General features: G+C 34.8%; 1 protein-coding gene across 2 annotated transcripts in view; it reads left to right on the top strand.

Moving 5' to 3' along the window:
• The window catches only part of LOC143235066 (uncharacterized), a 107887-nt gene that overhangs the window by 31071 nt on the left and 63534 nt on the right, over positions 1-13282 (top strand). For both annotated transcript variants that reach the window (XR_013018911.1, XM_076472840.1), the window contains exon 3: positions 8448-8511. Coding sequence is in view for 1 of the 2 variants with exons in the window: in XM_076472840.1 (XP_076328955.1) it covers positions 8448-8511 (64 nt within the window). In the remaining variant the exon portion in view is untranslated. The remainder of the gene's footprint in view (positions 1-8447; positions 8512-13282) is intronic.

Genomic DNA, 13282 nt, shown 5'->3' with positions numbered 1-13282 from the left:
TCTTTTACCAACAAATAGTGGGATTGACCATCACAATATAACGTCCCCACGGCTGAAAGAGCAAACATGTTTGGTGTGACAGGGATTCGAACCCATGACCCTCTGATTAGGAGTCGAGTGCCTTAACCAACTGGCTATGCCGGGCATAATCTGTATGGGCGTGAATCCAAGATTCGTACAACGTTTAGGAAGCACAGTCCGTACAAAATAAATACAGTTACGCTAGAGAAATTGATCCTGTTATAATATTTAAGACATGTCTATGGTATTATTGTTATGACAATCGTGATTTACGCGATTTGTGCAATTTAATGCAAGTTGTTTTACTTATTTATAGTACTTTTCATATATTCAGATCGAGCATCCTATAAAAGTTTTAGTAAATAATATAGTAATGATATAACGCTCTTTTCTTTACCACTTAAGGGATTTTAGCACATTCAAAAATAAGTCCGTTAAATAAATCTAAATCAACATTATCTTTGATGTAAAGTTTGGTATGTTGTGAATTTTGCGCAAAGCCATACGAGGGCTAGTTAAGTTAGCCATCTCTAATTTAGTAATGAAATATTAAAGGAAAGGCAGTTTGTCATACCATCCACCACCAACTCTTAGGCTTGTCTTTTACCGATAACTACTGGGATTGACTGCAACTATATGACGCCCCACAGCTGAAAAGGTGAGTAGATTGCGATTCGAGCACCCTCACCGCCTAGTGATGTCCGGTTTTGATATAAAGAGAACCGTCTTCAGAAATAGATTAACAATAAAGTAGATTATGATATTTGTTTCTTCCTCTTTTCTGATAACGCTAAAACGTGTGTTTTTCTTTAAAACATGTATTAAAAGCTACTAAAATGGAATAGAGGAAAACTATTTTAAATAGCTCAAAGTCTATCATAGCATCATCAAGAGCATGTGTTGCATACTTCTTTGTGACCATTGTAACTTGTGGAATATAATCACACTTTTAAATTCAGTAGTAAAATCTTATGAAATACGTAATTATATCGCTGTAGCATAATCTCTAAAAACATAAAAACTGATTTACAAAAACATGAGTTTTCAAATTAAAATTATTCCTAATACATATGTATAATTTTTGTGCCGAAGCAAATTAATCTGTCATTATTCTTCATAGAAGTGAATAGGATCATCTATGTAATTAATAGAACAATGTGTTTCACTCAGTTCATGCGTGTGTGCGTGCGTGCTAGCTGACATGGAAATCCGATATCCCTAATCATGCAGTGGTACTTTAATGTTTTTTACGTGTATAAAGGTGAAGATGTTTTACATGCATTGTTTTATACGAGTTCACACTTTATAGAATATTAACTTGAAAGACAATTATATCAGTAACATAAACAAACTCGCAGGGAAACTCATTAATTTAACGCTTTACCTTTCGATAACTAATAATAACACATTACCGTTATATATAAATATAATTGAACAGTGTAGACGATTGGGCTTGAAGTGTAAAAATGTTTCTCAGACGAAACACAGACTACCCGTTATTTCAATTAGCAGTTGCCCGCAATTTATTTTCGATGTTGTATAGCTAACACCTTGTGCGAAAGAAAATAATTACAAGTTTCAAATTATACGAAAATTCGATTTAGACAAATATACACACAGGAAATTAAAAGAGAAATACATGACGACATTTGACTTCTACTCTTATTGGTACCACAATTTTAAAACTTCGCTATTTTGCAAATATTATAAGTAACCAAATATCACAATACAAGTGCTTGAAAATCGATAATTAGGCCTAAAGTTTAAATACGCCTTTTACGCAAAGAACGAGTTCACGAGCAAGGGAGATTAGAGTATTACACCATTTTCGTTATTGGCGTTAGCAGAAGCAACGCTGTGGATAATAGGTTTATACTACTGCGATTGGAAAAAGTGAAATAGTGGCAAACGGAGATCGAAGACACCTTCATACTATGATTTTAAAGGTTCACTGAGGGAAACTGAACCTCAGATTTTACTGTTAAATGTAAAAAACGAACAATTCCATAAACTTTTTATTTTTTCTTCCTGTTGTCGCCAGTATATTACCAGTTACATTTAATATTATATTATACTGTTGTGTATACGATTTGCGATCCTTATAATTTACACGATGGAAAAACAAATGAATACAGAGACAACGTATTGAGGATATTACATTTTTGTTATTTTGTCAAATACATAATAAATTGAATGTCAATAAAATGCACACATTTGCAGTGAAACCCTATCATAGTTAAAATATTCAAATGACATATCTTAAGTAACGTGAAGTTTTAGGTTCATATTATTTGATTTGAAATGCATAAATAATACTTTAGAAGAGTAATGTAATATAACTTGAGTGGATAAAAAAGGTCTCAGAGTAGTGCCTAATTTGTTAAAAACACGACTCCAACAGCAGAAGTTCTCCGCTGGTACATCTGTAAGTTTACGGATTTACAACGCTAAATTCAGAGGTTCGATTTCCCTCGGTGGAATCAGCAGATAGCCCAGTGTGGCTTTGATATAAGAAAACACACACTAACAGAAGAAAAGAAGTCAATCAATGTAATTCCTCACTTATAAAATATTTTGTGTTAAGGAGACGCCTCTCGATGTTCTGTCCAATTAAAGTACTTTCCAGCTGTAACTTCTTTATATCATATGTTAAAACATTCCAAAAGACATGCGATACACCGTAAATTGCAATGTCACAACCAACAGAGATTTGGCATTAAAATTTCTCATTTTCGGTGTGTAAGGTTAAACTTGTTATCGATTTTTTTTTAATTGGTCAAATTCAAATTTTTTGAAATATAGTTGAACTCATTTTCGAAGTTCAAAAGATGAAGTTGAAAAACATAAAATTGAAATATCAGTAGTTATCATTTGTACTTGAACATTTGGCGAGTCAAAAGTTACTCTGGTTTGGTTTGTTTTGCTTAATCTTTTAGGAAGGGCCCGGCATTGCCAGGTGGTTAAGGCACTCGACTCGTAATATGAGGGTCGCGGGTTCGAATCCTCGTCACGCCAAACGTACTTGCCATTTCAACGATGTGGGCGTTATAAAGTGACGTAAAAGGGTAGCGCAAGAGTTGGCGATGGGTGGTGACGACTAGCTGCTTTCCCTCTATTCTTACAATGCTGTGACCTGGCCAGGTGGGTTAAGGCGTTCGATTTGTAATCTGAGGGTTGCGGGTTCGAATCCTCATCACACCAAACATGCTCGCCATTTCAGACGTGGGGGCGTTATAATGGGACTATTCGTTGGTAGAAGAGTAGCCCAAGAGTTGATATATTAGGGACGGCTAGCACAGATAGACCTTGAGTAGCTTTGCACGAAATTCAAAAACAAACAAACTTACACTGCTAAATTAGGGATGTCTACGCAGATAGCCCTAGTGTAGCTTTGTGCGAAATCCAAACCATATCATCTAGGATACGTTTTTTTCTAAATCTTCAAACATATTATAACTATAATATTATATTGCGTAATAAATGACAGCAGCTAAAGTTTTCATTAAAAATAGAACCATGAGAGCTAACTCTTGATTCAATAAAATACCAATAAATAATTTCTTATTAAACTTTGGTTTTGATAGTAATTATTGCATTTTAAATACCCATTGTACTTTCCAAGATTCTAACGTGTATTAACAACAAATAATTTGCTGATAAGAGTAAAATTTGACAGAGGGCGATTAAAACTTATTTATGCTATATGATTTTTTGATAAAATATGAATAGTAAACTAGAGGAAACTCTTGCTTCACAGACAACGCATGCATGATACTTAAGTTATTTGACTATGGAAACATTGTTTAGCAAAAAATATAAAAAAATTAATAAATTAGATATCGGCGAGATTGAATCCCCGACCTACCGCATACAAAATGTGTGCTGTATTACATGCGATACCAAAAGATTTTTTAACTATGCAACAATAGTGAGTGCAATATTACATATATGTATGAGAAAGGTACATTTTTTAAATTGATATATTCTTTTTAAAATACTGTTGTTGTATTACATAGTTGGATACGAATGAAACAAAACCTCTTAAGCAAAATACGGAGCTGTATTGCTATTTAAAGTAATGGCCTGCCATCGCCAGGAGGTTAAGGCACTCGATACGTAATCCGAGGGTCGCGGGTTCAAATCCCCGTCACATCAATCATGGTCACCCTTTCAGCCGTCGGGGCATTATAATGTGACAGTCAATCCCACTATTCGTTGGTACGAGAGTAGCCCAGGAGTTAGCGGTGGGTGGTGATGATTATCTGCCTTTCCTCTTGTCTTACATTGCTAAATTAGGTACCCCTAGTGCAGATAGCCCTTAAGTAGCTTTGTACGAAATACAAAACAAACAAATTCATACTAGCTGTCACGAGATACATTTAAACTTTAATATGCCGTTCATCGTAGCTTGTCATACGGCTGATGAGCCCGCATGGCCAGGTGTTTAGATCATTCGGCTCGTAATCTCAAGGTCGCGGGTTCGCATTTCTGTCCCACTTTACATACTCGCCCTTTCGGCCGTCGGGGCGTTATAACGTGACGGTCATTCCCACTACTCGTTGGTAAAATAATAGACCAAGAGTTGGCAGTAGGTGGTGATGACTAGCTGCCTTCTCTCTAGTCTTACATTGCTAAATTAGGGATGGCTAGCGCAGATAGCCCTCGAGTAGCTTTGCGCAAAATTAAAAACAAACAATTTAAATAAGGGTAAAAAAGTATTAAATGACTATATACGAAATATATCTCTATACGTAACATCTTTTGTATAGACGCCTTCTTTTTCTGGATAACTGTATGTTTGATTTATTTTTTTCTTGATAAAACTATGAGTGTGTGTATGTTTTCTTATATATCAAAGCATCATTGGGCTATCTGTTGAATCCACCGAGAGGAATCGAACTCCTGATTTTAAAGTTGTAAATTCGTAGACTTACCGCTGTACCAGCGGGAGACAAAACTATTAATAAAGAGACGTCATAAAGTAATGAATGTTTAAAATTAAAATATCAAGAAACGTAAAAATCAGTTGGCTTCGTTTATAGCTAATTCCCATTTTTTCTTCTTTGTTTTTCCTTTTCTACCACAGTAGTATCAACATTTTGTTACTCTCTCCTAATATATTAACAGAATGTTGAGTTCATTACTAACAATATCTTTCGGCGTCTATATTGAGATAGTTGAAAAGTTATAATAGTTATAAAATATTGGTACCAAGAAGTAAAAATCAACTCTTTTCATGCACTTCTTTTTAATTTCCTATGGGTATATTTGTCTAAATTATATATGCATATAACCTGAAACCCATAATTACATTCTTTCACGCCCCCTAGAGGCACAGCGGTATGTCTACGCACTTACAATACAAGCAATCGGATTTCGATACTCGTGTTGGGCAGAGCACAAATAGCTCATTGTGTAACTTTGTGCTTAATTCCAAACAAACAAACATTTTCTTTCGCACAATGTGTTAGCTATAAAACATCGAAAATGGATAAAGTTTTGACATTTGCTGTTTCATATAGCGGGTTAACTCGGTGCTTCGTGCATGAAGCATTTTTTAAACTTTAGGATTAATTGTCAATATTTAGAAGCCTATTGGAATTGGGATTGAGATGTAGTTCTATTGTGTTATTATAAACCAGGAAAGACAAAAAATTAACTTAATATGTTTCCTTCCATGTTTGTTTATGTTACTAAAACAATTATCATTAATGTTATAATAGCCAATTTTGCACATGTATAGAACAATGCATGTTAAACGACGTTTACTTTTGCAATCGTACTAACGTAAAAGTGCCACTTTACAATTAATCGCAAGGATTATCTGGTTTTGACACGAGCTAGCATGCATACACATATAAAACTGATTGACACACGTTAAGTGGCAATGTTCTATTATATAAGTTATAAACTTTGGTTGAGTAAACATTAGGATATTCATGGGCGGTCTTAGTCATTCTGGAGCCCTGGGTAGAATTCAGTAAATGGAGCCTCATAATGATAAGAAAACTCAAAAGTGGATTAAAAGGCACAACATTGGGAGCCCTTCCACTTGTGGGGCTTCAGACATTTGTCCAGTTTGTCCAGTAGGTAAAACTGCTTATGAGAGTATTTTAGTTAATTAAACATGAAATAGTACTTTGTTTATAAAGTGTTTTTGAGGAATAGTTCAGTATATACTTTTCCTTTTAAATTATGGATCTGATTTTGAAAATTTAATTAATAATGTACAAATTGCAAATTAAGAATTGACATTACAATCCTAACGTCATATGTACAGCTTTATAAAAATGTATTGATTGTAGTAATAACGAAATTTTAAAAGGTTTATACATTATTTAATTTTTAAGCATTTCTGTTGTTTCACAATAGTCAGGTGTGTCTGCAGATTTCCACCGCTAGAAACTGAGTTTCGATACTCATGGTGGGCAGAGTAAGTTTTATAAAGTAAATTATTACCAACATGTATGTAATTTAACTACAAAATTATTACTTAAAATATTATCAGTGCATTAATTCCACACATCATAACCAGGTTTAACAAATTAATATTATTCGTATATTAACGTGAAATAACGTTAGTGTAGTTTTCAACGCTTTAGCAAACACTGAAATAATAAAAGAAATGATTTCATAAGGCTGACGAAAGTTTACTTTTTGTTTAAGTTTCTTAAGTTTTTGTAATATCAGGTAATCTCTCAAGTGAGGTACAATTTTAGGTTCAGTGATGACGATGAGCGAAGAAGGTCGAAACGTTGTTCGCTCCTCTATATAACATTTTTCTCAACCCAAACAAGCCGTTTTTACATACATAATTTTAGGTTCAGAAAAATAGAAAGGATTTCAAACGTTTTTAATATTATTTATTCAATTCTGTTGACAATAGAAGTCTGATGTAATCGTTACATAGAGTGGCAGCAACTCAAAGTGGATCACACCAACAGTATCCCACCAAACGCTTAACAAAACTTTTCTTGGGTGGAGGTCCATTTTGGGCTGTACTTTAGCCAGTTTACCTGCACTGAGCCATTGTCTGCGGCGCTTAACATTTTTATAAAATATCCATTTTTCATCTGCAGTTACACACCTTTTTTGGACAGGTTTGTGCAAATGTTCTCTCTTGCTCTAAGGTTGGCTTCTGTCAAATTATGGGGGACCCTTTTTAAAGTTTTGACACTTTTCCAAGCTGTTGTAGGTGACGGTAAACTGTTGAATGGGTTGAATTAAGCTTTTGTGCTAATTCTTCAACTACCACAGCACAATTTTCGTCAAGTGCAGCTAGCAGCAAGTCATCATTATACTCACCAGGACAACCTGAACGTAGCGCATCACTTAATCTGTAGACACCTGATCTGAACTTCTGAAATCACCTTAGACATTTTTTTTCATTGAGAGACTCCGCACCATAAACACCTTGAATGTTTCTTGTAGTTTCAGCTGGTTTATTGCCTTTTTTAAATTCATAATATGTGCATTATATGACTTATGTGCTGCTCAGACACATCTATCTTCATAAGGGTTTATTTGATTAATGATCTGTAAAAGTGGAGTTGGGTTAGTTTCTTTTATTTGTCTGAACATTTTTATACATGTCCTACTACATATTTTAGTCATTAAAGCCTTCTACAAAGACAGAAATAATGATGCACTTTGTGTATTAAATTTTCGGACATTACTTGTGGGATGACCTGATATATGTGTGATGATGAAGTTATGGCGAAGCTGTAGTGGTCACTACGAAAATGACTTGCGACGGGAATAGTCAGTTTTATTGAAGTAATAATTTGTTTGTGTAATAATTTTTAGCTTGTTAAAATATCAATCTGTTATTTAAAGATAAATTCTAAGGAAATTTAGTTTTAAAAACGTTTTATAATTATCTTGAAAATCAGCATTTGTTAAACTGAGTTTGTTTGTTTGTTTGTTTGTTTGTTTTGGAATTTCGCACAAAGCTACTCGAGGGCTATCTGTGCTAGCCGTCCCTAATTTAGCAGTGTAAGACTAGAGGGAAGGCAGCTAGTCATCACCACCCACCGCCAACTCTTGGGCTACTCTTTTACCAACGAATAGTGGGATTGACCGTCACATTATACACCCCCACGGCCGGGAGGGCGAGCATGTTTAGCACGACGCGGGCACGAACCCGCGTCCCTCGGATTACGAGTCGCACGCCTTACGCGCTTGGCCATGCCAGGTCTGTTAAACTGAGATCTGTTTATGTCTCTGAAAACTACATATATAGGTGAAGGAACCAGGGGACAAGGAAAAAAAAAGTTAAATTTAGGCCCCTTGAGGTAACTTTTCCCTCCTCAACTTGTAATTTATCATTAGAAATCTCTTTCTTTCTAAGCCGGGAAATATAAAGAAAAACTTTTTAGCATTTGGTCAATATAATTTATATCTTATTTTTCATTCTTTCCTATTAGGTCTGGCCAAATCTCTCTTGACATGTCCATGAACTCTGAATCTTCAGCAATAGATGATAAGAAGGTATTCAAATATATCTCATTTATATATGCATTTTGCCAATGTATCATTTCTTTTTTATTTTAGCTCAAAAAGTACTTTTTTATTGTATTTTAATTTCAGGCTACTAGACGGTTATGCCTAATGGTGACAAACAATTATAAACAAACTCGAAACTTCAAAAGAACTTTTACTGAAGTATTTTGATTCACAGTGAAACCTTATGTTCATTTACATGGATTTTTGAAGTAAAAAAAAGCCACAGTGACAGAATAAAAAGATAATGATTTTGTGAATCTGTGAGAATCTTTTAATATGATAAAGAACACATAAAAACAACAATATATATGGCAAGTTTACATATTAATATGTTTATAAAAATACTATTAGCTTTGTTTGTTTGTTTTGGAATTTCGCACAAAGCTACTCGAGGGCTATCTGTGCTAGCCGTCCCTAATTTAGCAGTGTAAGACTAGAGGGAAGGCAGCTAGTCATCACCACCCACCGCCAACTCTTGGGCTACTCTTTACCAACGAATAGTGGGATTGATCGTCACATTATACACCCCTACGGCTGGGAGGGCGAGCATGTTTAGCGCGACGGGGGCGCGAACCCGCGGATTACGAGTCGCACGCCTTACGCGCTAGGCCATGCCGGGCCAAATACTATTAGCTATTATTGTCAACATATTTTAATATTATGAATTAAAACTAGTTTATGGTAGACAAAAAATAGCCCCCTGACTGAAAACTGCACATATATTTTAAGACTAAATCTTTTATTTATCTGTTAAGTACTTTTTCAAAAAGCAATGCAAGAACCAAGTTAACGTATTGTTAGCTCAATTTAATTTATTTACACTGACTCAGTGCATAACCTAATATAAAATTAGATACTTATAGTGCTATTTGAGATTCATAATGAAACTTATTCAGAGTTCGTTAGTACTTTCTTCCCAAACTGTTAACACCCTTCTAGATAAGTTAGTGTATGTGTGTAACTATATACGAAAGTGTATACTCTCACAAACATCAGAAGTGCCTCTCATTGTGACGTCACATATTAACCTTTCAAAGACTTGTATCTTGTCTTAATTTTAAACAGTATTTTTGGATTATTTCTATTTCTCTATAGAAACATACACACCATCCGTCGTAAATAAATTTGATTTCCTCTATAATAGTACATTGAGAAGTAATAAAATATTGAAAGATTAATTTTCAGAGATTGCATAAAAAACACAATAACCCACAGTTACTCAAAATACTAAACTACTGAAAGTAAGTCAGTACAAACATGCGAAATGAAAACTATATGGTAAATACACGTACTTTTAAAAGTTAATCTTTGTGAATTATCACATTGTGTCAGTTTAAAAATGGCATTTATATTGATCCCTTAACATTAGGCCTCATAAAGGGAAATAATCGATATTATATTATTTTGTTGGAATTATATTATTGGAATATGCCGACTAATGCAATTTCGGAGTGCTTGGGCTACTCTTTTACCAACGAATAGTGGGATTGACCGTCACATTATACACCCCCACGGCTGGGAGGGCGAGCATGTTTAGCACGACGCGGGCACGAACCCGCGTCCCTCGGATTACGAGTCGCACGCCTTACGCACTTGGCCATGCCAGGCCTTTTTTAGAGTGCATTGTTGATCATGTATAAAGAATTTCGAAATTATTACATTTGTAAATGGTATAACAGCCCTATTTAAATGTTTCTGTAATTATTTGACACTACAAAAAGTGTAGCTCCTACCAAAACTGGTTTACAAAGTTTGAATGTTGAAAGAAGACGAAAATTTAATCTTTATATCTTTCAGTTAGTAAAACCGCCATGCATCATATCGGGAATGGTGTAATGTTGCTGAAGTGTATATAGCTTGTGCTGCCGTCTAGTGAGTGTTATATATAACTTCTTAATTACATCCCCAAGAAAACGTAGTTTTTTAACCATTCAGAAAGGTGTATGTCAAGTGACGAAGCATCAAATTCGTGATGTCGAGCAACCCACATTAAGTAAAAATGTATTCTAAAGACAGCTGGTATGGATATTGAAACTTTAATTCAAATAAAGTACAGAACAGTGTTTCGACTCTCATCTTTAAGATGAGCCCAGCAACAGTCAGCTACAAACTCTCTTTGTTAACATGAATATGATCTAAACAGATCGAAACATTGTTGAGTACTTAATTTTAATTAAAATTTTAATTCCCATATCAGACGCCTTTAGAATACAAGCACCAACTTGTGACTATAGGGTGACGCCATAGATAAGTGTTTCTTGGGTGGGTTGATAGTGAGGATTTGCCAAACGCTTTGAAAGCTTACATTCTCAGTTTAAAAATTTTAAATTGTATCTTGAAAAATTAAACCCTGTGCATAATTTCATTTTATCTTATTTTGTACTCTTCCTAACTATTTGAACAATTTCTGTTTTTTCACTCAATTTTGTTTTTCATGAAAGCCTTTATTTTATTCATTCTTAAACTGTTTTGATTTATCTGTGTTATAGATTAGTAGTTTCCCTTTTGTGCCTTTTTATCAAGAATTATAAATCTTATACTGTGTATTTTGGTCCTCTTATTTCAGAAGGGATATTGTCTTAGTGGAAAGGGTTCAGAGAAGCTATTAGAATAATTCCAGGGATGGAAAGGTTATCTTGTAGGGATTGATAAAATGAAGGCCCTGTTGTCTTTTAATCTTAAGACTCGTGTTTAAGATTTAGAAAAGACAGGCTATGGTCCACTTAAATGATTCTTATTTTTTGATTTATGAAATGAATTGTTGTCAGCAACAGACAAAGCTGACACTTTACAGGAATTTAAGAGAGAAATCAATGAATTTCCTGAAAAATGTAGACTTAAAATTTTTATTTCCCGTATGATGCATACCTCTTCTCACACCATAACTTTGGTCTTCCACTGTTCTCTAATGCATTGAAAAGAAAGTTTTATTGCTTGACACACTAGCCTTTACATCCCACAAATTTAACTTGCTTATTTAGCTTGCACGGAATATGTAAACCTCCACTAACAGAGCAGCAGGACTCCCCTGTACTGCTTCATGTGAACCTTCCTTTCTTTATTGGTACAGTACCAGCCAAAGGTGTTTCTTGATTCTTTCTGTTTTTGAAATATTTTTCTTTTCTCAGCATTTGGTATTTTTATTAATAATTTTACTTTAAGATTTCTTGCATTCAGGTGTGTTACTGCCTTTCTTTATGGTTTTCTTATAATTAATTGAGAATTAATTCACAATTTAATGTGATTGCCACAGTGACTTTTGTAGTTAATAATAACACACACACATCACTGTCTCCCAGGCCTTGAGTCAACATTTTCTGCCAAGGAGGTAAAAGCCTTGGTATGTTGGGGGAATGTGGACTGCTGCCTTTATCTTTGCTGCTCATTCCTAACACCATGTGGCTGTATCCTTCTCTAGTGTATATTATCCACTTCCTGTAGCAGTTCTATAAACACAAGTAGAACTATATCTTGGCTAAATGTCGTTTTTTCATGTTTCTTTCAGAGGTTCCCCTTTTCTGCAATATATATTCAGATCCCACTCAGTGGTAAGTGTTGCCTGGTTATTTGGGGTTGTATAGATACCTAGCAATGCTTAGATGAATACCTCTGCCTTCATAATATGGAGAATTTACCATTGGATTTCTGTTTTTCTTTACGGGTTTGGAGTTACCTTTCAGTTTATACATTTTTCTTTATTCTACTTATGACTTTTATTCTACACAAATTGGTTTGTTTCCAGTCACATGTATGGTTTAAACTGGGGTGAGGTTTTGTAGGATATTTTTTTCCCTCATTCAGGCCTTAATGCCACCCATTTTGTGACACTGCACTTTTAATATGAAGGGCATGCATGTTCCAGAAGTGATGCAGTCCTCCATATGTGTGCTTCCATTCAAATTACAGAGCACACCTGACTGATCCTCTATGGATGCTTTCTGCAGAAGTCTCTTGTTTTATCTTATACCAGCCCCTCGACTTTTTCAATATGGGATTCCAGCTATGGTGTGAGAAGCAGTGTATATTATATCAGAAGTTATTTTCTTTCATTGAAAATATATTTCTGATTGATACTTACCCTTCTTTACACACTTCTCACCATTCCTCTCCACTTGGCCCAGCATGGCCAGGTGGTTAAGGCTTTTAATCAGAGGGTCGTGAGTTTGAATCCCTGTCCCATCAAACATGCTCATCTTTTTAGTTGTGGAGGCATTATAATGTGATAGTCAGTTCCACTATTACTTGGTAATAGCCAAACAAGAGTTTGTGGTTGGTGATGATGACTAGCTGCCTTCCTTGTAGTCTTACACTGCTAAATTAGGGACAGTTTGTGCAGATAGCTCTCAAGTAGCATTGCGCAAAATTAAAATCAAACCAATCCTTCCAACTTCTAGTAAGTTCTGCTTCTTATGGGCCTAATCTCAAAAGTGATGATCACATGAAGTAGAACAAAGAGAGCCAGCTGGTCTAGTAGGAGTGTGTGTTATGCTGTTATTGGTGGAGGGTTGATGCATTTTCTATGTATGCTTAAGAGGAAGCTCAAACTTGTGGATGATTAAGGTTAGTGTGTCAAATGAGAAAAAATTATTTTCAATGTATTAGCGACAGTGGAAGATTGAGAAAAGCTATGATGTCAGAGGAGGTAAATATCTATCAGAATTATATTTTTTAGTGCAAGTAAATAACTTTGTAAGGGTGAAGTCCATGTGTTATGTGAACTTAACATTAATTTCAATGTCATAATGTTTCTATTTAA

Source organism: Tachypleus tridentatus, chromosome 12 (assembly GCF_004210375.1).
Source record: "Tachypleus tridentatus isolate NWPU-2018 chromosome 12, ASM421037v1, whole genome shotgun sequence".
Taxonomy (NCBI): domain Eukaryota; kingdom Metazoa; phylum Arthropoda; class Merostomata; order Xiphosura; family Limulidae; genus Tachypleus; species Tachypleus tridentatus.
This window is presented reverse-complemented; position numbering and strand designations above follow the sequence as displayed.